This window comes from Alexandromys fortis, unplaced genomic scaffold (genome assembly GCF_014885135.2).
Source record: "Alexandromys fortis isolate MF-2015 unplaced genomic scaffold, M_Fortis_MF-2015_v1.1 scaffold_0, whole genome shotgun sequence".
Taxonomy (NCBI): Eukaryota; Metazoa; Chordata; class Mammalia; order Rodentia; family Cricetidae; genus Alexandromys; species Alexandromys fortis.
This window is the reverse complement of record NW_026067949.1, coordinates 43,312,812-43,333,963: the sequence shown is the minus strand read 5'-3', so window position 1 is coordinate 43,333,963 and position 21,152 is coordinate 43,312,812. Positions and strand designations below refer to the sequence as shown.

At 45.4% G+C, this 21,152-nt stretch overlaps 1 protein-coding gene across 1 annotated transcript in view; it reads right to left on the bottom strand.

Annotated features, from left to right (window-relative positions):
* Positions 1-226: 226 nt before the first annotated feature.
* Parm1 (prostate androgen-regulated mucin-like protein 1) overlaps positions 227-21,152 on the bottom strand; it is a 97,469-nt gene continuing 76,543 nt past the window's right edge. Inside the window, exons 3-4 of the mRNA XM_050150139.1 lie at positions 13,377-13,455; positions 227-4,025 (exon numbers count right to left, since the gene is read on the bottom strand). Of these exons, the coding sequence (XP_050006096.1) occupies positions 3,941-4,025; positions 13,377-13,455 (164 nt within the window). The 3' untranslated portion in view covers positions 227-3,940. The remainder of the gene's footprint in view (positions 4,026-13,376; positions 13,456-21,152) is intronic.

Sequence of the window (21,152 nt, the reverse complement as noted above, 5' to 3'; positions counted from 1 at the left end):
ATATTTGGGAATGAAATCAGTGCTCAGAAGGTTTGTTCAACGCTAACGCTTTCCCAGCTTGTTTCAAGATCAGAGTGACCTTCCTGTGCTACAGAAAATATTATTTATTGATGGGGGATACAATTTCATTAAGAACAAGTCAGAGCTACTTAATATGACCAATAAAAATGAACCCAGTGGCCTGGAGAGCAAAATATCTCAAAATGTAAATCACCACAGCTAGACACAAGCTTTTAACCACTTTAATTGGTAGAATTATAATTGGTATGCAATAGATCTTACAACAAATGTAGATATGATGTCATCAGATATCAAAGATGTTGCACACCTTCTCTGCTTTCAATGGTGTCAGCTAACTTAGTCCAAGAGAGAAATGTGGCAAAGAGCGAATATCAGCTAACCTTTCCAGGATCGGAGTTGAAATGGAACATCCTTTTGCCTTCAAAAGAAGGTTAAAGGCAAAGGAGAATCAACGTGCAAATTAGCATCTGGACCATTTGCAAGTTTTCAAGATGCCCAGGATTGAACCATGCACCCTTGCAAGCAAGATGAAGGGCAAACAGATCACACTAGACAACGGTCTACTCCTCGGGGTGTGCAAGCCAGAGGTCTTCTGCCATTAGTGCTCAGGCATCCATGGTCATCCTAACCTGGATCCCCATGCACGCCTGTGAGACCTGTGTCCTGGGCCATCTTTACAGTCAGAGGGGAGACCATTCTTTGTGGTCCCAGGACCAGGTGACCCTGCATCATGCAGATGCACGGGGGGGGGGGAGGGGAGTTCAGAGCTCTGATGGCCATCTGATGTGGCCATGACATTAACTGGAGCTTTATAGAATAAGTAAAAATGACACACCAGTATAACAGCACATAAGAAACTGAGATCACTTACATATCTATATAATACTTGAAATGTCCATAAATAGCTTCTCTCCAGAAAATGAAAACACTGTTGACACAATTTCATTAATCCTCACAATATGTCTGTGAGGTAGGAAGGGGCGAGACTACTAAGAAGGCATCACCCCCATTTTACAAATGAAGACACAGCTGTGCAGGGAGGACTGAGGGGTCCCGCTGGGGTCCCAGGAAAAGAAAGCAGAGTTGCATATCATTCTCTGGTCACTTGCAGTCCATTGAGAAGAGGCTCCTAGCTCACTTTCTTCTCCGACTTTCTCTCTAAAGCATTGAGCCAGTCCTATCCATGATGGGGTGTGACTGTTTAGATTTACTAGGGCCACTAATTTCCCTTGTATAGACTTGAACTAACTCTCCCTGAGGTAAAGGATATCAATTATTGGCATATATTTCAGAGGTGTGTGTGTGTGTATGTGTGTGTGCATGCGTGAGTGCATGCGTTTCTCTCTTTCTGTTTGTGTGTGTGTAGCAACATTTGTAGAATAAAGATGCTGGGATCTCTCTAGACCAATTCAAGAGAAGAAAAATATATTTGGCAAAGTAAATTCTCACATGTACACATTTTATACTATCAAGCAAAGCAAGGGTCATGCTTTGAGTTTTGAGGGGACGCCGTCACCTCACTGCATATGACTGTGCTGTGTTTTGCTGGAAGCAATTGGAAGTTAACCAGAGCAAAAACGGTCACGTGTTCATGCACAATGGCATCCTTTGGCATAAAAAAACAATTGTTGGTGTGTCCTTGGTTTCTAACAGGTGAGGATTCTGGGAGGGAAGCTGGTTCCTCTGGCCTAGGACTGACCCCAGAAGGGATTCCTGAAGTACAGTCTCCTAAAGTGTTTCATGGAGAACTTTGTGTCATGTGTCAAAAAGGTTTTGGGCTGGGGGAGGAAAATGAGATATAGAATGCCCTGTCCTTTGCCTAACTGGAGACCTGTGAAACGATCAGGGTAGCAACGAGGGACAGCTGTTAATGTCAAGCATGGCCAGAGGGCATACCCTTGTAGTTTTTATGAGGGGGTTCGTGTGTGTGTGCGCTTGTGTGTTCATATTCAGGGTTATCTTAATTTCTGTGAACTCCTCTCTGCTTGCAGACGACCTCTGATGATCGCTCTTTCCTTTTGGCACCTCTGAGATTTAGGAAGATTTTCCCCCAGCACCTGGATGGCAGGCTGTGGGAAGTACCCCTATTTGTGATCTCCACACCAGAGGGGTAGAGGATAAGCACTATAGTGTGCTTTTATTTTATTTTTTTTTCTACAGAGTCATGGGGCAGGATCTGTCTGAGGAATTAAAAACTGACGGTTTCTTGTTCTCTGTGACATCATAGGACATGGTAACATATTTTAAGACGCATGCTCTCTACTACATGAAATCAGAGATGCTGGGTCCCAGGATCAGATGCTGCTGACCAGCGGTGCAGCCCTATAGCAAAGCTCTCTAGAAAAACCAACAATATAAGGCAACTGCACATGCCAGAAAGCAACCTATCAGCCAACGAGCTACCACTCTGGAGAAAAAAAAATTGATGTTTCACTTTGTTAAAAATGAAAGGGTTTTACTGATGTGTGAGTGTCTTTTGACATCACAAGGACATCACAAGACATCTTGGTCTCAATGTCAGCCTTTGATGTGTTGGCCTAGGAGGCTCTTTGTGGTTGCAGCTCGTCCTGTGCAAAGAAGCCACAGCCTCCACTCCTTAGTAGTGTTTCAAGATAAGTGGTAGCAGTCAAAAATTGCCACCGGACATTTTCAAATGTTCCTGGCTGGGGGCCGGGGGAGACAAAATCACTTCCTGATGGTTAATAAGTGAAATAAACGAATGCCGGTGGAGGAAAATGTCTATTTCTCAAAATTTGTTGTACAGGATTTTGAGACTAGAGACCCAGCGGTGTTCTATTAAAAGGAAGAATGAGTAAGGCAGATAGATGTTAGGGGGGAATAAACAGGCAATTCTCGGTGTCTATTTCCTATGGAAGGTTAATTGTCTTTTTAAACATTGTTTTAAAATAGCATATAGCCATTCCCCAACCCGTTGCTTTATGTGTGCGAAGTGAGAGTTCTCTGGGCTCCTCCAGGATTTAGGTATCTCCCACTACCATGGGGAGTTGGCTCCTACTTCCTTCAAGAGGGTCCCTGTGAGCTTTGGTCCCTCCCTTCTTCCCCCACCCTTATTCTCCACATTCCTCTCCCTTGCCGTTCTTCAAGCTCACCTCTGAGTCTCTCTTTTCAAACTGTGCTGTAACTGTTCTAAAAGCCAGTGGCTGGGATCCCCATTGCCTTCTGGTGGCCTGGATGGGGAATGGGCTGGGATCCCTATTTCTTTTCAGTGGCCCGGGTGGGGAGAACAGGTTGAGCGCGTGCTAAGATTGACAGCAGCTGGGCTGCTTTGCTCCTGCCTGCTGGGCTCCTCCTGGGTACAGCTGTCTTTCATCTTTCCTAATTAGGCAGCTAAGAGTTGTCTATCTGCTTGTAGGACCAAGTAGGCATCCTGTCAGATACAGCCAGGCAAAGAAGGATTACAAAGAAATCAAGAAGCCCTTGCTTCCTCCACACAGGGTGATAGCCTTCAGGGATTCCTTTCTCTTCTTCCCACTGATCCTCCATGTAATTTCCTATAGAGAAGATTAAGAAATAACCCAAACCAAAAGTTCCCCTCAAAACTAAATCCCCAACAGGGCAGCCCGAGCCCTTTTCCTCAGTCCTTCCGATGAGTCTTGTGGTGGGGGCTGCAGCCACCACCTCATGGTGTCCAGCCTGGTCAGTGCAAAGATGGACCATGCCAGCTGCCAATCGGCCTCCATTGGCCTGTACAAAATGGTTCTTTTGTACCAGAAGGGGGATGTTGTAGTAGCAGCCAGAGGAGAGGGAGGAGAAAACAAAACAAAACAAAACAACCATACCAACAAAACAGGGCTTGCGATTGTCGTTCAATGAGCATCAAGTACTTGTTATTAATTCTACTGGATAAGCACTTATAAATAAAGGACCGCTATTTCTTGTGCCCAGCCACCTTCCTTTGTTAGGAGTCGTCATAGAGCGGGTTGTTGTAGTTTCCCCAGGACCCGTAGTCGTGGTCGTCCAGCAGCCTTCCGTAGGAGGAATGCCTGTGTGAGAAGAAGATGACGTCACTTGTAGAGGTGCCATCTGAGGACAGACAGATTAACACCCCTAGCCTGAACCCAGGATGCTCACAGGTCCGTGGGAGGAAAAGGCATGAGATTGGCCAGCAGGATAAGCCTGGACTATGCTGACCCTAGTTATCAACATCCACCTAGGAGCTGGCCTGGCCCTTTCTGTTGAGATTGGCTGAGTCTTTTTCTCCTTCATCTCCAGTGCAAGAGAAGGGAGGGGAGGCTCCATCTCCACAGCTGTCCAGTAAGAAAGGAAGGGAAGGGAAGCTAGGGGCCCAGGATCTTGATGTAGGTCCCGGGGCTAATTTTCCCTAGAGTGATAATCCACACAGTCACAGATGCTACTGCTGTTACCACTGCTCTTGGTGTCTCGTCGTCATTTGTAAAGTGAGTCTAGACTCAGCTTTTAGTAGATCCTCAAAATCAAGACTGGGGGAAAGAAGTGTTTCTCTGATGAGGAAAACGGCCTTCGGGAAGTATAATTGATCTGCTCCGTAATTGCTCTTCTTCTTCAGCTAGACTACATGTTTCATGAGGGTAGCTATAATTTGCTTGTTATGTTTATTCATGGTTCTATTTCTAGCATCTACAAGACCTGGCACACGGTAAGTCATCCTTAACGGTCTGCAGAAGACACGGGAACTGACTAAGATGTATCCTGAGTTCTCACAAAAGTGAATCTCTTCACAAAGACGGGCGCTTCCCTGGGAATGGCATGGGCATTTAAAGACTAAAATGAACGACAGAATCGAAACAACAACATAAACATGCACATGGTGCCTCTGAGGTTCATGCTAGTGTGTGAATTCTTACACATGTCATAGCCGCCCACAATGTCAATGCCCCACCAGAGCCTGGGTAGGCTGCTCTCTTTGCCAGGCTGAGGTGACAATCAGACTCTGGGAACCTGAGGGAGAAGAGCTGAATTTATACCCAGGGGGGCTGAGATTGAATTGGAAATCATGGATGCTAACTACAGCACAGAAAAACATGCCCGGTCCCCAAAGTCTTCTCTCAGTCAGAAGCGAACAGTAAGCAAAGTAGAAACACAGCCGGAGGGACACAAAAGGCCTTTGCTCCACTTCCATAGGCTACTAAAACACTTGCCCTTCCCCTGCAGCTTACTGACTTCAGCCAGGGATTGGCAGAGACGGCAGTTTGTCAGAAAAGACCCTCACTGTATTTGTTTCAGAGTTCCAGTAGAGTTCCTGTGAGCTGACTCGGTGGACCCTATCTTTATCCATGGAAACTTGAAAATGCCCCACAAAACAGTCTGTTTACACTATCAGCTCACAATCACATGTATGTGGATGTGGCAAAGAGAGGGCACACAAGGAGCAGCCTAGCCACGCTACAGCCCTTTCGATACACAGAAAGAGCAGAGGCCATTTTGGTAGGTGAAGATCATGTGCTAGTTATGGCCAACCGTCCACTTGCTTAAAAACCTCCTGTTCCAAACCACCACTAGTCAGATAACTGAGAAACAGGAGCCGCCCCATGAGAAAATAAAACCCCAGGCATTGTAACGCTGGCGTCCACCCTGTGTTTCAGCACGACTTTACTGCTCTAAGTCCGGCAAACATATTTCTAATAACCCTGGGCCTTCATTGATACGGAGCCCCTGCTTTGCCTTGTAAAGGTAATTTAACGTCTTGTGGCATTTTAATCTCTTTCATATAATTTTATTCTCATAAACTGTCAGTTTGGTCAATAGATGTATGTCCTGAGTAGGTTTTTGACCCCTTTGTTCCTTCATTTATGAAATGGACAGTTAAAAAAATGCATTAAAGTTGTTAGAAGGAGGCGATGAGGTAATGCATTTTAAAGGCTTGGCACACAATAAATATTGGCCTTTGTAACTTTTATTATAATGCAACGCACACAGGCCCATGCTAAGCCTGACACAGGGAGACAGAGCGTAGAACCACTGAAGCTATACTGCAAGCATAGGAAGAAATCCGGTTTCTGACATTCTTGTCATTTAAATCTTATAAAATGTTACTATGGCAAAGTGAGGCCAAAGGACTAACACTCCTCTGGCCACCAGACCTTAGTCTGTGGTTGCTTTGGGCCCTTGGAACAATGCTAGCCCTGAGTTCGCTGCATTGAAAGAGGCGTCTATGTTACAAACATGGCGAGAATGAAGAAAAGCACCAGACTTGGCTTCCCTTTTGTCACCTTTGCATTTGACCAGTGAGTGCTGTTGAGCGAGGAAAGAAATGCGAGAGATATGGATAAACAAAAATGGGGGCGGGGAATAAAAAGACAAAAACGGGAAAGGCGCTGAATCTGCAAGGTTTGCTCTTAACACATTCAGGGGCTAGAACAAGAACTGGGATTCTTGTGGGGGTTCAGGCTGGGCTTGGGTAAATCTGAGGTTGCTGTGGGCAGAGGAAGTGAAACTCAGTTGTGGGTACCTGATGAGGGGAGAATAGTTGGTGCTTAGTGCCAGAGCTTAAGTCATGGCCCATTTTGATTGACGTGGTGCACTTTCCAGAGGGGCATGTGCAGGCAGAGTCTAAGACGTAAAAGAACAAAGTCCTCCTTGGCTAACGTTAGGAAAGGCAGACAGAAGGAGTTTAGAGGGCTTTGTCACTATTATTTATGGGGGACCTGATAATAAAAACCTTCTTTTGACTCTGTAGGACAACATCCTTTATCTAATTTCAATCTGAGGAGCCGTCGGCGTGAGTGACATTATTCCTGGGTAAAAGCAATTTCGTTTATGTGATTTCTCAATACAGATGAGTAACTGCCCTGTGTTTCTCATTTATGAATTGGTTCCTCTTAAATGAACTATCGGTACCTATCTGTACACTTAATGTGTTAAGCTTGATGTTATGGTTATAGTGTAAATATTTGGAGGCGACAGTTTATATCTAGTAGCAAAGAAATTGTGTAGCTGTCAACGTGGTCAATACTAGAGAGGGTTCTTAGGGCTTGTGGCGATGTTATACAAAGCTGGCAACGTGGGGGAAAAATCAGTAAAGAATGCTGGCGGTCAAAGGCTCCACTCGACTTAAAGAGAGGAAGGAGGAGGAGAATTACAGCCAGACCCCATGCTACGCTGTGGCTCTGCAGCACTGAGCTCAGAGCACACAGTCAATGGCGCTACCTTCTCGTCTGTGCTTCTACTGTGCACAAGGTTCAGTTAGCTAAAGGCAGACCCTGAGAGGGAGAATTGACTTGTCTCTTGTTTTACCTTCTTTTCTTTTTGTCATTTCTTTATCGTCCTTGATGCTAAGTGTGGAGCTTCACTTTCTTGGAGTCTAAACAAATATTTTTTAGAAAACTCCTGCTGGTTTTCCAAGGGCACACCCCCCAGCTCTTGGTAAAGCCTCCACCCCACTCTTTGGCAGGGGAGACCCACTTGTCAATCATCAGTGCTTCCCATGAGCTAAGCAGGAAGGAAACACAGACATTATGAGAGGGCTTATTTCGGGGAAAATGCCACACTCATTAGCCATCAGTAATTGAGCCCTGACTTCCATTAGCAAAGATGTCTGGGGTGGCGGTCTTTGTTTCTCAGTTTAGACCAGTGACTCCCGACGTCTAACGACCACACCCCTGCCTGGATCCTTTCAGTGAACTGCTCATTAAAAACTTAATCTAAGGGACCTGATTTTGGAAACCTGGGGACACCTTGACCAACTAGATACACTTAAATACCTGTCTTCAGCGACCTCACGTTCGGAGATGGGGGCACAATAGCTAGGTTTCAAATAATTATGTGTCATGGGGAAAATAAAGCAAGGCATGAGGCGTTCCCAGTGGGATGTGGGATTTGCAGTTCTGAATGGTGGCCGAGAAGGGTTCATGAAGGCATCATTTGAGTAGACACCTGAGGAGACTAGGGATGAGTCCCATGGACGTCTGGAACACACCCTAAAGACAGAGGTGGGAACAAGGGCAAAGTCTTGGGGACAGGAACACCCAACACATTTGTGCTGCATCTACCAGGTCCCTGTTAAAAAGACAATCGACTTTTCACATTGACTGTTTCAATTCATGGAAAATTAAATATTGCAGGCAGCCATGACAGTGGTGCCCATCAGCATCATCTCACGTCTGTGCTTTGCGTAACAATCTATCCAAGTTAGGACATTAATGTTCTGGGGCACGGTTTTAAAGCTAAGAAAACTGAGGCCACAGGGGCCAGGCAGTGTTACCGCAGCAAGTTAGTGGCAGAGTTTACAGACTTTACAGTTCTGTTTCTTTCTACCAAAATCCCCACGATGGGCACATTTCCAAACATTATTTTCAAAATCTTCTTGCATAGTCTGTTTTTTTTCCCTCAAAGCTATTATTTCCAAACATATCTTCCAATAGCCAATCACTTTCACACTACAGTTAGTTATCTGTGAGACACCATCCCACGGTTCAGACCATCACCACAGATGAGGGCTGGAGATCCAGTTTTGGAGAAGTGGTTAGTGAAAGCCTGTGTGGGTTACACAAGTGGCTCCCACTTCCTCACACCTGCACCCCAACAGGCAACCCAGCCTCTAAGATTAGTCTTGCTGTTGACCAACTGTAGTCCCTTGCAGTGAGTTATATTCTAAAGCTCTCGTTTCATACTTAGATGGGGGACCAGAGGCTTTTTATGGCTCCAGCGGAAGAGGCTGGAACCCATGGTTATTTCCTGGAAAGGAAATGGAAGGCAGCTGGAAGGTGCATCCAGGAACTCAGTATGGAAAGGCTAAGGAAGAGGCTACAAGAGGAGGTCTCATTAGAGCCAGGCAATGTGGGAATTAAAGGCTGGATAAACCAAACACCCCTTAGTTCATTCAGAGTCACTGAGGCATGAAGGGACAGGGTTGTGCAACTGGGGGACCTCCACAGCCAAGTGTTTCTTATAAGTGTCAGGATATAAGGATATAGCAGAATTATTCAAAGTATGATTCTTGGACCATCGGCTTGGGCATCCTTGGTGATCTAGCTAGAAATGTGGATATAAGGACCCCGTCGAGAGCACCGAATTAGGATAAGGATCACTGGGAATTGTCTGTGATTTGCCTCCACCCCCACTGGCAATTTTATTCAGCAGAGGCCAGAAAGCCACAGAGGGGCTAGGGCCAAATGACCCCCAGAACTCCAAAAGCTAACCTGAAAATAGCATGTGGGCAACAAATTCTAAAAAACCCTGGCCTTGGCAGCTGGCCGGGGCTTGTCAGGAAACCCAAGAACAAGCAGAAGCTGTCTGCAGTCACCGTGAGACACAAAGCAAGGCAGCGAACCTCTAACAAAGACACGTGGAGAACCAGGCCCTGCTGTGTCTAAAAATCGAGATGACGTGAGTTTTTGTGAAAGATTAGCAACGCACCTAATCACAGCGCCAGCCACTTCTGCAGATGTGGGCTCTTGTGTGGGGCGCTTATCTCCTAGCAGAGCAGATTTGAGCCATTTCCACAAAACACAACTGACTTACAGCGCTCTTCAATCCTCACTAATTAAAGGCACCCTTCTGCACGAGGTAGGGAGGGCCTCTGCTTCCCATTAAATTTGCAAATGAGCCTTGGAGTGGAGACTGCCTGGGATGTCTGCTTATGAACATCTTACCACAGACGCAACGCAAGGAAGTTGCCACACAGCGCACAGTCACACAACTGTGAACCCTTTGTGACGACCAAGTAAGGACGCCAAGGACACAGTCATTCGGCCAGTCTCTTGTTGGAATCTACCATCTCACCGAGCATCCCGTGAGATGCTGGGTTCTGAGAACGATGGGTAACACAGCAATCAGCCGCCCCGCCCCCAGCAGCTCCCTCAGCCCCCCCCCCCCCCCGAACATGCGCAGGTTTCCCAGTTTAATCCTCCATACTCCGGAGTTTTAAGTGTCTCATTATGGCACAGGGCAGACTGAGACGCTTGTCCTTAGATCCCGTGCTAACTACCAAGCTAAGGCCTCTTTGGCACTTGACGCTCATCATTCCAATCTCAAGACAAGCTCGACAGCTACAGGAGAAAGGCCAGTGTGGTGCTGAGCATAAAGCGCTCCTGTCCTCCTTCCCACATGAAATTCCTGCTGGTCAACATGGGTCCATAGCAGGAGAACTTTAAGAAAGTTCGGGAAGGTCGGTTTTATAAGCCACATCCTATGAAGGCTCTGGGCATTAAAAGATACGGTATTCCAGGCAGTAGACACTGATAAGACTGGAGGTCAGAGGTCACTGGAGAACAGACACGTGAAAACAAACGGCTAAGAGTTAACGACGCCTTTGGCGGAAATGAGCCTTTGGGGGAGAAAGGGAAAGGTAAGCCCCTCAGCAGAGCTGGCGAGGTGCGCTGGGTTTGGGAGGCAAGGCTGCCTTTTCCAGTGGCTTTGCATTCACAGGGACATTCATTGGCTGTGCCAGGGCTGTAGCCTGTGGGTATAGGCCATAAGCTCAGTTCCCGCGTGACCTGGAATTTCAGTTGGTAGCCAGGTGATAAGAGTCCCCCAGATAAGAGAACACTTGCATGCTGTTGTCCTTAGGAATATGGGATGATAGAAGCAAAACAAATTTCTAGGCAAAGCCAAGCCTAATGTTACCCATATGCATGCACACACATATGTACACACACATACTCATATCCACATACAGACACAGACACATGCACACATATACATCATATACACACACACAGGGAGGGACAGACATAATGGAGCTGACTATATTTTTGATGAAGGCTCAGTCGGAGGTATTTTCCAAGAATCCGGCAAGATAACACTTGAATGGGTTTTAGCATGGTCTAAGACTCATGAAAACAATTAACCTACTTATATCACCACTTTCCCTACAAAAACATAATGGAGAAGTAGAAAGGGGTTTTCCTTAGGGGGTTTTCTAATGCTTGGGTGTGACTACCTTATCCTTACGTTTACAGTGCAAATGTGGGTAGATCAATACATAAGCAGTACCCTATGCTCATGCCACGGTGAGCCTTCTACGTTTGGAAAAGAGAGACATGGGGGAGAAAAGCAGAGATTCGTTCAATTTTACCCCAAAATTTATCTGGTGTTAGGGCTGGAGAGAAATATAGTTTAAAAACAGCATTTTTACAGAGTTTTCATTAGCGCACAGAACAATTTGTAAAGGCATGCTAATTTTCTAAGTGTGGTTCACTCTCTGATAGAAGGACCCTGCTGCATCACTGAGGTGGTCCCATTGTTCAGAGAGATGCCTGCCACATGGCTGGCTATCAGTAAACGTGTGTGTGTGTGTATCTATGTATGTGTGACTATGTTACCAAGATTCTCTCTAGCTCACCATTTTGGTGACGATGGCAGGACTGTTCTTGGCACACTGTATCCATTCATTCCCCGAGTGTGCCCACCAGATGGTTATACCACCATTCTGCACAGGTGAGGGAGTGAGGGCTAATCATTTGCCGTGCATAGGATGCTATAAAACAGTGGCGTGGGACTTGAACTAGCATCGCCCAGCGTCTAGAATCTGAATATTTACTGTTCAAGCCTGCAGATATTTGTTTGAAATGGTAAATTTGCTTAAGTCAAGACAAAGAGTTCTTTAGCTGATCTTTGCTAATCTTTCTTGGTATGTGGGTGTAGAATATAGCAAGTGGGAGGACATTTGTACCAAGGTCATGTTTTTTGGTGTTATAGTTCTGCAGAATATCATCATTAGAGAGTTGAAAAATGATTTTAATTTATCTGTAAGTTTCTCTGGCTGGGGCAGGGATATATTTTTTTTTAGCATACTCTTGTTGTAAAGTAGCAACGAAGCCACTTAACTCATAAACACAAGATATCTATAGCAGCGAACCAGTCGTTAAATAGAGCAGAGAGAACCACTCACAACTGCGTGATTTATAAAATTTAAATTTGATATTCAAAGAAATTCAGATTTAATGAAGACAAAGAGTTTTTGTTTTGAAATCCGAAAGAAATGTCTGTGTGCTTTTATAAAGGCTTTTGGACACAAATAACTCAGGCCTTTTTGTTTCCATTTTTCCTCAAAAACTGCCCTTTTCTGTTTTTGTACCCTAGATGGAGGCGATACCACAAAGCTCTCTCATTCTTGATGCCATTATTACATTGATTTGATGTCAAGTGATAACCTATGGGAAGGAAGAGAAAGGCATTCCCTGGTGGGCTGGGCTGGGGTGGCCGCAGGAGATGAGGGGCTGATGAGGGGCTGCGCTCTTATAGAAGACAAGCACAGGGGGACGAGGTAGGAGCAGCCGATGCTCTGTGAGGAAGGAACTCAGCTTTGGTGACAAGAAGTAAGACAGGAGTGTGTGTGTGTGCGTGTGTGTGTGTGCATGTGTCTATGTCTAATGTATGTGTGTTTGTATGGTGTGTGTGTATCTGATGCACATGTGTATATGTGTGTGTATCTATGTCCAATGTATGTGTGTCTGTATGGTATGTGTGTGTATCTGATATGTGTGTATATGTGTATACGGTGTGTGTGTGTGTGTCTAATGTATGTGTGTGTTTGTACGGTGTGTGTGTATCTGATGTTTGTGTGTCTGTGTCCGATGTGTATATGGTTGTGTGTGTATCTATGTCTAATGTATGTGTGTCTGTATGGTATATGTGTGTATATGGTATGTGTGTGTGTCTATGTCTAACTGGTATATGTGTGTATATGGTATGTGTGTGTGTCTATGTCTAATGTATGTGGGTCTCTGTGTGTGTTTGTATGGTGTGTGTGTGTGTCTCAACATGAGGAACATGACTTTGAGGACGTCTGGATTTTTACAGAGCAATGGGAAATAAGGACAGGGCTTGAAGCGTATTGTAACTTTCTGTCTGGCTAAGGATACAAAACTGCATCTACCCTCTATGCTGACCTTCACTTCATAGGAGAAAATGTTTTAAAAAACTAACAATAAAAGGGCCATAATCTGGTGCCAAAGCCCAGTTTTCTAGAAAATGCTACATTTTCCTTTTAGTTTTTATATTTTGGCTAGACTAATAAACATGCCTTGTATAGATGAATTGCCAGTTAATCAATGAGCATGCAGAAAATCCGGACTGAGCAACCAGTGGCTCTGCCCACAGCTGAGGGAGAACTTAGTTCCCAGAGGTGTGCGGCTTTCCCAGAGCAATCACGTGATTTCAGGGCAGGGCGCCTGCACAGAGACTCCAAACTCTATGGAAACCTTGTCCTATGACATCATCATGCCTATACTCACGTGTCTTCTCCAAACTGTCCTCCCCTGTCTAATGTGGGGCTAGTCTACTGGCCACGGTCACTTCCCTGACAGTATTTCTGAGGGATGAGATGCCCATCGCAGAGCAAGCCCATGGCGAAACAGCCTTCATCCTGGAGCCTCATAGGAATCTTGCTCTTTTCAAGAAGGAAGGAGTCTCACCTGATCTTTAGGTATGCCGCAGCTCCAAACACCACCAACACCACGGCGATGACTGTCACAGTGATGGCGGCGATACTGCCTGTAAGGAAAAGGCCCAGAAAAGATAATGAAAGAGTTAGCTTGGTGATCTTTAGAGTACCCAATATCTAGCCACATCTCCTCTGGGAGAGGAAAAAGCTATTTACCTCAGACCATTCTGATGGAAGTTAGAACAAGAACAAAAGCCGGGACTTCAATTCTGTTACTCAACTTAAAACGAAACGAAACAAAATAAAACAAGGCAGCAAAGTGAGGTTCAGTGAGCAGCCAATACTTATTTTAGCATTTATCATGACGTGCTGGATGTTCTGGAATACGAAGGTCAGTGCACAGTCATATCTCACACTCCTTTGAAGAGTGGTGGGGTCAGCTGCCAGCGCTGCTGTCTGCAGAGCAAGGAGATTTTTTTTTTTTAATTTTTCGAGACAGGGTTTCTCCGTAGCTTTTTTTGGTTCCTGTCCTGGAACTAGCTCTTCTAGACCAGACTGGCCTCAAACTCACAGAGATCCGCCTGCCTCTGCCTCCAGAGTGCTGGGATTAAAGGCGTGCGCCACCACCGCCTGGCTTGCAAAGAGATTTTAAGTCTCCCAGTGTCCTCCTTTGCCTGTGCTGTTGGGTCCCTTGTGAAAGATCGGGAGAAAGGTGTCCTATTCAAGCGCCACTATGAAGTAATGCAGCTGAATTTTTAATAAAACTGGATCCACACAGCTGTTTCAGTAGTGTCCGCTTTGAAGGGGTCACTTCAGAAGGAGACATGCAAATTTCACAGATGCCATCAGATCAAAGCATTTGAAAAAAAAAACACCAATGCTTCTCATTGGGACGTATGGCCAGCATCCATATTTAAACAGTAAATTTGGATTATAGAAAATGAAGTCAAGTTTGGTATGCAAAATAAGGTCAACTGTTCAGGGAATACTTTTGTTGTCATTGCTGTAGCAACACAGTTATAAAGGGACACACATGCTTTCTGCTACAGTTTGAATCTGATTCCTAAAGCAATATTAATGGGAAGGTAAGTAGAGAGGCAGACAGACCAACCCTTTAGGCATATGACCATAGAAAAATAACCATCCTGGCCCCAAATATATCTTTGGAGTACAGCACCCTTTCTGTATGAGTTTTTGGCTAATAATGTATATACTTTTCTTTTATTCTATGTTAGAAGTGTTAATGATCCATTAGATTCTTGTCCCCAAATATTTCAGGAGACTTTTGGTGTAATACACCTGCTTACTCTTTTAGTACACTACTTACAGATTCAACAAGTGAATGGAGCTGTTCTTAAATGCCTGGGAAAAAGCTGAGAGATCTGGAGTGAAATATGTAGACGTGTGTGTATGTGAACATGCGTGCATATGCACATATGCCATACGCACATGTGTGGATAACCGTGATTGGCTATGTGACCAGGAGCTATTTAGTCAGCTGGATTGACTTGCGTGTTCTGCTCATCACACACAATTATATTACAGGGAAATGAGATGTTACACACACCAGTCTGAAGAACTGTTCAATGCATGATCCTGGACCATTTCCTCTCCCCCACATCCTTAAAGACGAATCTCCCCCACATCCTTAAAGATTTATCAATTGTAAGTTATTTGACATCTCTTTTATTTCCACCTTCCTTCCATGAATGGCTTGTGCTTATTGATTTCTCCATCATCCCTTCCACTTCCAAAAGAAGCAGGGCAGGGCTAAGGAGCAAAGCCACTACTTAACTCTTTAGTAATTTTAGTAAAACCCTCAAGTTTTAGGTGAAAGGCTACATTAGGCATCCACATTCCTAGTGGTTACAGGGGAGAGCCAAGGGTCATTGCTAGTATGAAGACAGTGAGGAGAGCTTGCTGTTTCCATGGAGACTGGCCATATCAACCATTACAGAGCGTGCATACTCCAGGACAGCTTGCGTCTCCACATCTTCGCTTTTAGAAGGCCTTTGAGCCAGATGAGCGTAATCATCAGTGCAGTTATCTCCCCCTTTTGATGGCATTAGGAAAATCGTGGTGCCGATTGCTGCAATGCACGGATCTGGTTGAGTGGAGAAAGTCCGAGGTCACATCCTCTTATGAAAAACCTCCACTCCTGTTTTGAAAGGCAGCTCTTAGCTTCTTGGCCTCCAAACTGTGCTGAAATTAGAACAATCCAAAGTTCACAGAAGCCTCTTACGAAGTCTGCTGAGAGCTTTCAAAGGGAGGGTTAGACACACAAGGTAAGCCGAGGGGGGCATTTGACGAGTGAGAAGGATGCAGTCATTGTGATTAGATGCAGTTTTTTTTTTTAAGAAAAAAAAAACTCACCCTTTTAATTTACCCCCAGGCTCCCAAAAGGAAAGGAATATAGTTGGCTCCACTAAGACTCTTCAACCACCCTAAGAAGAGTTTCATGTGGGACACTGTAGGTCTGACCTTCTTCAGGGTGTCGGTCTCCTCCACCTCTGCCATTTACCCAGCTTACTTCTATACCCCCTCCTTTTAAAATAAATCAGGCAGTTCCCCCAACTTAAGCACTGTTCTTTTTGTGTGTGTGGAGAGAGCAAGTGACAGAGTGTCCTGCTTCTCCACGTCACTCTGGTCATCCAGCTCCAGGAGCAGGTGCAAATCTTCAAGGCCACCCTTCCGTGGTGGCCACAGGCGTCATCATTATTACCAGAGATGGAGGTTACCGTTGACATTTTACTTGGTAGGCTCCTGGGGGATGCTGGGTAAAGGACCCTTTAGAGAGTTGGTTCCAACAATGTGAAGCAAAAGTAAAAGGCAAAATGGTTTGTGATGAAGTTTGGGATCTTTTCACGAGCCATCCTCCACACCTCCATCCCCACCCCCATCCTCACCCCAGGAGTTGGAGTCTTCTGGAAGGAGATTTAGCCTGAGCCTAGAAGAGTCTGTGTTCTGAGCTTTCCCTCAGCAGCTGTCTGTCCTGGGAAGCCCCACTTGGTGGTGGTGGTGGTGGTGGTGGTGGTGTGTGTGTGTGTGTGTGAGAGAGAGAGAGAGAGATAGAGAGAGAGAGAGAGAGAGAGAGAGAGAGAGAGAGAGAGAGAGAGAGAGCTGCTGAGTTCCTGAGAGCACTGCTTTCTATGGTAATTGTAAGTTTTTTCCCCCTGTGCAAACAAATGCTGCTCCCCAACTTTTGTGTAAACTAACCTGGAATTCCCCATATCATAGTCTCCTTTTTATTTATTTTTTTTCAAGATGGTACAAGGAGAAGAAAGAGGAGAAAGGGTTGTGGGGAAAGCTTTGCCCGTAAGGGATGTACAGGGCCTCACGGGCTCTGAGCTGAGAAAGGGCGTGGGGAAGTTTGCTGGCATTTTTCTTCCTTCTTGAGGTCCATTATTTACCGACCAGCTGTGACTCACGCAGTAAAGCTGTGGGATGGGCAGACGTGGGAGAATTAGAGGAAACGTACCTGTACATCATGTAAGCCAAGATACAAGAGTGTACTGTGCCAACATGTTCTGCCCAACCAGGGAGCTCGTGAAGATCCAGAAACCAAAGCCTCCGTGAAGTTCGTGCCATCCCAAAGCCGGGATTTCTCAAAGAGCCCCTTCTCGTCACTTGCATAATCCCCAGAAGGAGAACAAAGGGGCTCAAGGATAAGGACAGCTCCTGTCTTTTGCAGGTGATTACTTTGGGCCAGTCCTTGACCAAGAAGGTTACACCTCTCATTTAATGCATTTTTATAAGCTGAGCGGATGCACTCCAGTTTTATAGATGAGGAAGCTGAGGCCTAGCAAGACACAGATGTTGATTAAAGTTTTACATTTGGCAACTCACGGAGCTGAGTAACATGTGAACCTGGAGTTTATTCCACCTTCTGCATTGCTATCATCACCAAGCTAGTTACTTCCTGTAGCCCATTCCATAGACGCCTCAGCTCTTGCCTTCTTGGTTCATTTGGTTGATTTGTTTTTGTTTTCTTCCTTTATGACATAACTACATAAGAAGGCTTCTGAAGTGCTCTTCCTGACGGACGCTCTGGACCAGCTAATAACGTGGCTCCTGTTTCCAAACACTGGGTTGTGGTTTTGAGCTTCTTTAGGCCAACTCGAATCATAGCCATCTTGCATCTTCTTTCAGCCTTGGCATATTTTTAGCACCAGGCGCTGTCTCCAGCCCACGGTAGGCTCTTAACTCTTTCCTTCAGTGTTGAATTACTCATCGTGATACCGGCAGGGAACCTGACAACCGGAAGTTTCGACCCCAGTCATGGCACTAAGGACATTCTCAAACACAGGCAGGCTTTGCACCTCTTCATCCTGGGCCCTCTGGTCTAGGTCTTATCCAATCACCCACCTCTAGGACTCCATCCTTCACCCCTACACTATATAACGACGAGTCTCAAAGGGTAGCTGGAAGAGAGTTAATTTAGTAATGATTGACTAGAGATGGATTAGACCTGTGCAGAGCCATAGCAAACTCCTAAAAAGATATCATGCCCCTGCTGAAATTTGGCCAGACACTGCTCCCTTGGTCAACGACCAGAAGCAGTCCTGGAACAACCATTTTAAGGGACTTCTTTATCTCTCCATGCTTCTCTCTAACCCACAGATGGGTGGACTTCCTCGTTGTCCCAAACTCAAGGGTTCTTCACATGTCAGTGCTACCTCCTGTATCCCCACTTTTAGAATTTTCTCCTTGAGTGAACTCCCCACCCCAATCAATATGAAAGAAGCCTTTCATTCGAAGTTTTTATTGGGAATATTTGTCAAATGCACCCAGAATGCCAATGCTAGGACGTGGTAAGGTGGACCTAAATATCCTCTGAACATGCTTGACTAGTGCTTTCACAGGTGTTGCTTGTGAATGCAGGGGGTGGGACAGGCAATGGAGGAGTGTCCAAGGGTGAGGAAAAGAAGAGGGCTTAGCTCCTGTACATTGTTTTGACATGTGAGCCACATAGTCAGAGGATTTGGTTCATATTGTGTGAGTGCCTGTCCCAGGTCCTGGGTGTGTGCACACTTCCCCACTGTATTAAAGCAGAGTGTGAGCGCCTGACCCGTGTCCTGGGTGTGTGCACACCTCCCCACTGTATTAAAGCAGAGTGTGAGCGCCTGACCCGTGTCCTGGGTGTGTGCCCACTCTCCTGCTGCACTTGAGCAGACTCATTAACAGCTCTCTCAACTGTTCTTCAGGATTATCATGCTTCCTTCCTTCTTCCTGGTTCAAAAAGTCAGGGAAAAAGAGACAGGAACAGGTGGCCACGTCAGAGTGTGTGACAAATCCTTCACTGATCATCAGGAACCAGGGGCACTTTGCCTTGAGTTCTTTCTTTCTCTTTCAAAGTGTCTGTCCCTGCGTGTGTTGGGGGAGAGGTTGAGTCCCAGAACCGCATGTGCCTTAGATTTCCATTTATTATGGTAGGCTCTTCCATCTTTGCAGAAGTGCTGTCTTTCAATGGTAATAGTAGTAAACAAGCGATGCCACTATAAACAGTAGCAGCTAAGGCTTCCCTGCCCTTGACTCTGTAAGCTTTAGCATTTCAATGCATCTATCTCTGTAAGAGCTCTGTGAACAAAATGCTTTTGTTATCACCACTTTACCGATGGAGAAACTGAGGACAGAGGCGTAGGGCCCCAGATGCTGGTAATTAGAAAGGCCTGTTACAAAGGACACGCTGGCTCAGAATCCATGCTGCTACCCACTAACTGCTCCAGCCGCCTTCACTGGAGTGCTAGAGCTGGGCCAGGCATTAGGTCAAGCCTGCGCTCTGGATGTCTTGTCTGCTTCCTGTTGGCTCTCTGGAGTCAAGGTCCTATTCGGGACTGTGTAGGAGTTTGGGTCCTGCTATAGGCACTGTGAAGATGAGTCAAAGTGCAGTAACAACTGGATATTAAATAACCCTGCAGCTGACAGGGTTATTAATAATTAATAACCATTAATAACAGCAACTGACACTTCTCTGCCATGTGTGTTGGGAAGAGAACTAATTAGAAGCAGCCACAAGTCCCAGGACAGCAGGTAAAGACATGAGCACTGGTTTTGAGCATGTGTGTGAGTGCATGTATGTGCATGCATACACATACACACATATTGTGACCCCCCCCCAAATAACTGCTTATATTTCTGCCAAGTGTGCAGTACAGTGGTCATCCCACAGCATCCATGAAGGACTGGCATTATAATCCCCCACAGACACAAAATTCCAAGGGATTCAAGTTCCTTATAAAAAATGGAAGAGTATTTGAATATAGTCTAAGCACATCTTCCATATACTGTAAATTGCCTTTGGACTACTTAGTATAGCCAGTCAAGGGTAGAGGTTATGCCAATAGTCAGTAGACTACATTGTCTAGGAAAAAATGACAAGGAAAATATTTGTTCATGTCCAATACGGACTCTTTTGTTGTTCACAACTTTCTGATAGGGGTCTATGCCATCTGTTTGGTGGGGGTGGAGGGGGAAATGATGGGATGTATATTGAGTGGGATGAGAAGAGAGAGCGAAAAATATCTCCTTATTCCTCATATACCTAAATGGATGGTCTCTTTGAACAACTGAAGGTCGTGTTGACTTCAGGAAAAGGATCCTGCTTGTCTCAGACCTTTTCCTTCCTTCCTCTACTCCAGGTTGTGGGAGCTAAATTTATTTCCTTTGTCATTTTATATTCTCACAAGGCTGTTTTGAGTAAACTCCCTGGTCTCAAAGACTGTCTTGGATGGACTTCTAACTTCCTCTTGCTCTAAAAATGTAGAATAGAAAAAATCGTGCCAGTGGCTTGCTGAGGCAAGCATTGGTGTCTGGGAATCCCACAGGAGGGTCCAGGTTTGGATTGGCAGATAGGAAGATAAGTAGGGAGGTAGCCAATGCCAAACTTGGTGTTGCTACCTGTAACTGAGAGACAAGGGTCTGGAAGAGTTGGAACAAGTCTTGAGAAGAGGTGAGAATGGATCATTTCTCTGCGTGGGCAGGATTTGGACAGACAGCTGGGGAGGCGTGAGGTAGGAGCTAGCTAGGAAGAGAGCAGACACCCAACATTTCTGCATCAGACCCGGGCAGCAGACACAAGCATCCTCAATGCATGCCTAAAAAAGAGCCAACCCTTGCTTTCTGCCTCCAAAACAGAAGAACAGACAGAAGGAAACGTTTTGTGAACTAGCACAAAGGGAGACGGGTTTCCCTGAGATCTTTGTGACCAGTCTTTTCACCTCACAAACTGGCAGACTGTGTGACTTTCCCATGGTCACATGATTCACAGGAACGAACCATGTCTACATAAGGAGGTGTAGTGGAAATTAAAAGGGCTTGTGAAGAGGTCTATGTACTCAGGACCAAGTCACTTAGTGTTCTAAAGGTCAGGGATGGCATTGTGGGAAGGTGAGGGAACCCCAGAGCATTCTGGGAAGAGGCACATGGTTTTTGTATTCTCCAGAACCTTCCCACATCTAATCTCAAAGGGTGGATCTACCTCAAGCCCCATTTTTCTAGTTCTCTTCTTTACTCTGGCATAGCTAAGACAGGCTGTAGTGGTTAGTAGTGCACATTTACACCCGAGATACAGACAAGAGATGCTCTGGCAAGCCAAGTGTGTAGGTCCTGCGGGCCTTCAATTGGAAGTCTCTGAAAACCAGGAATACCAAACCATGTTTCTTTATTTGCCTAGGCCTAAAATAAGAAATTTACAAAATAATTCTGATTTCTTCTGAAATATAGCTAATTTATTATTAATCAAAATTAATAATTTTGAACTTATATGGGGATGTGTACATGTTCATATATATATATATGCACATATATA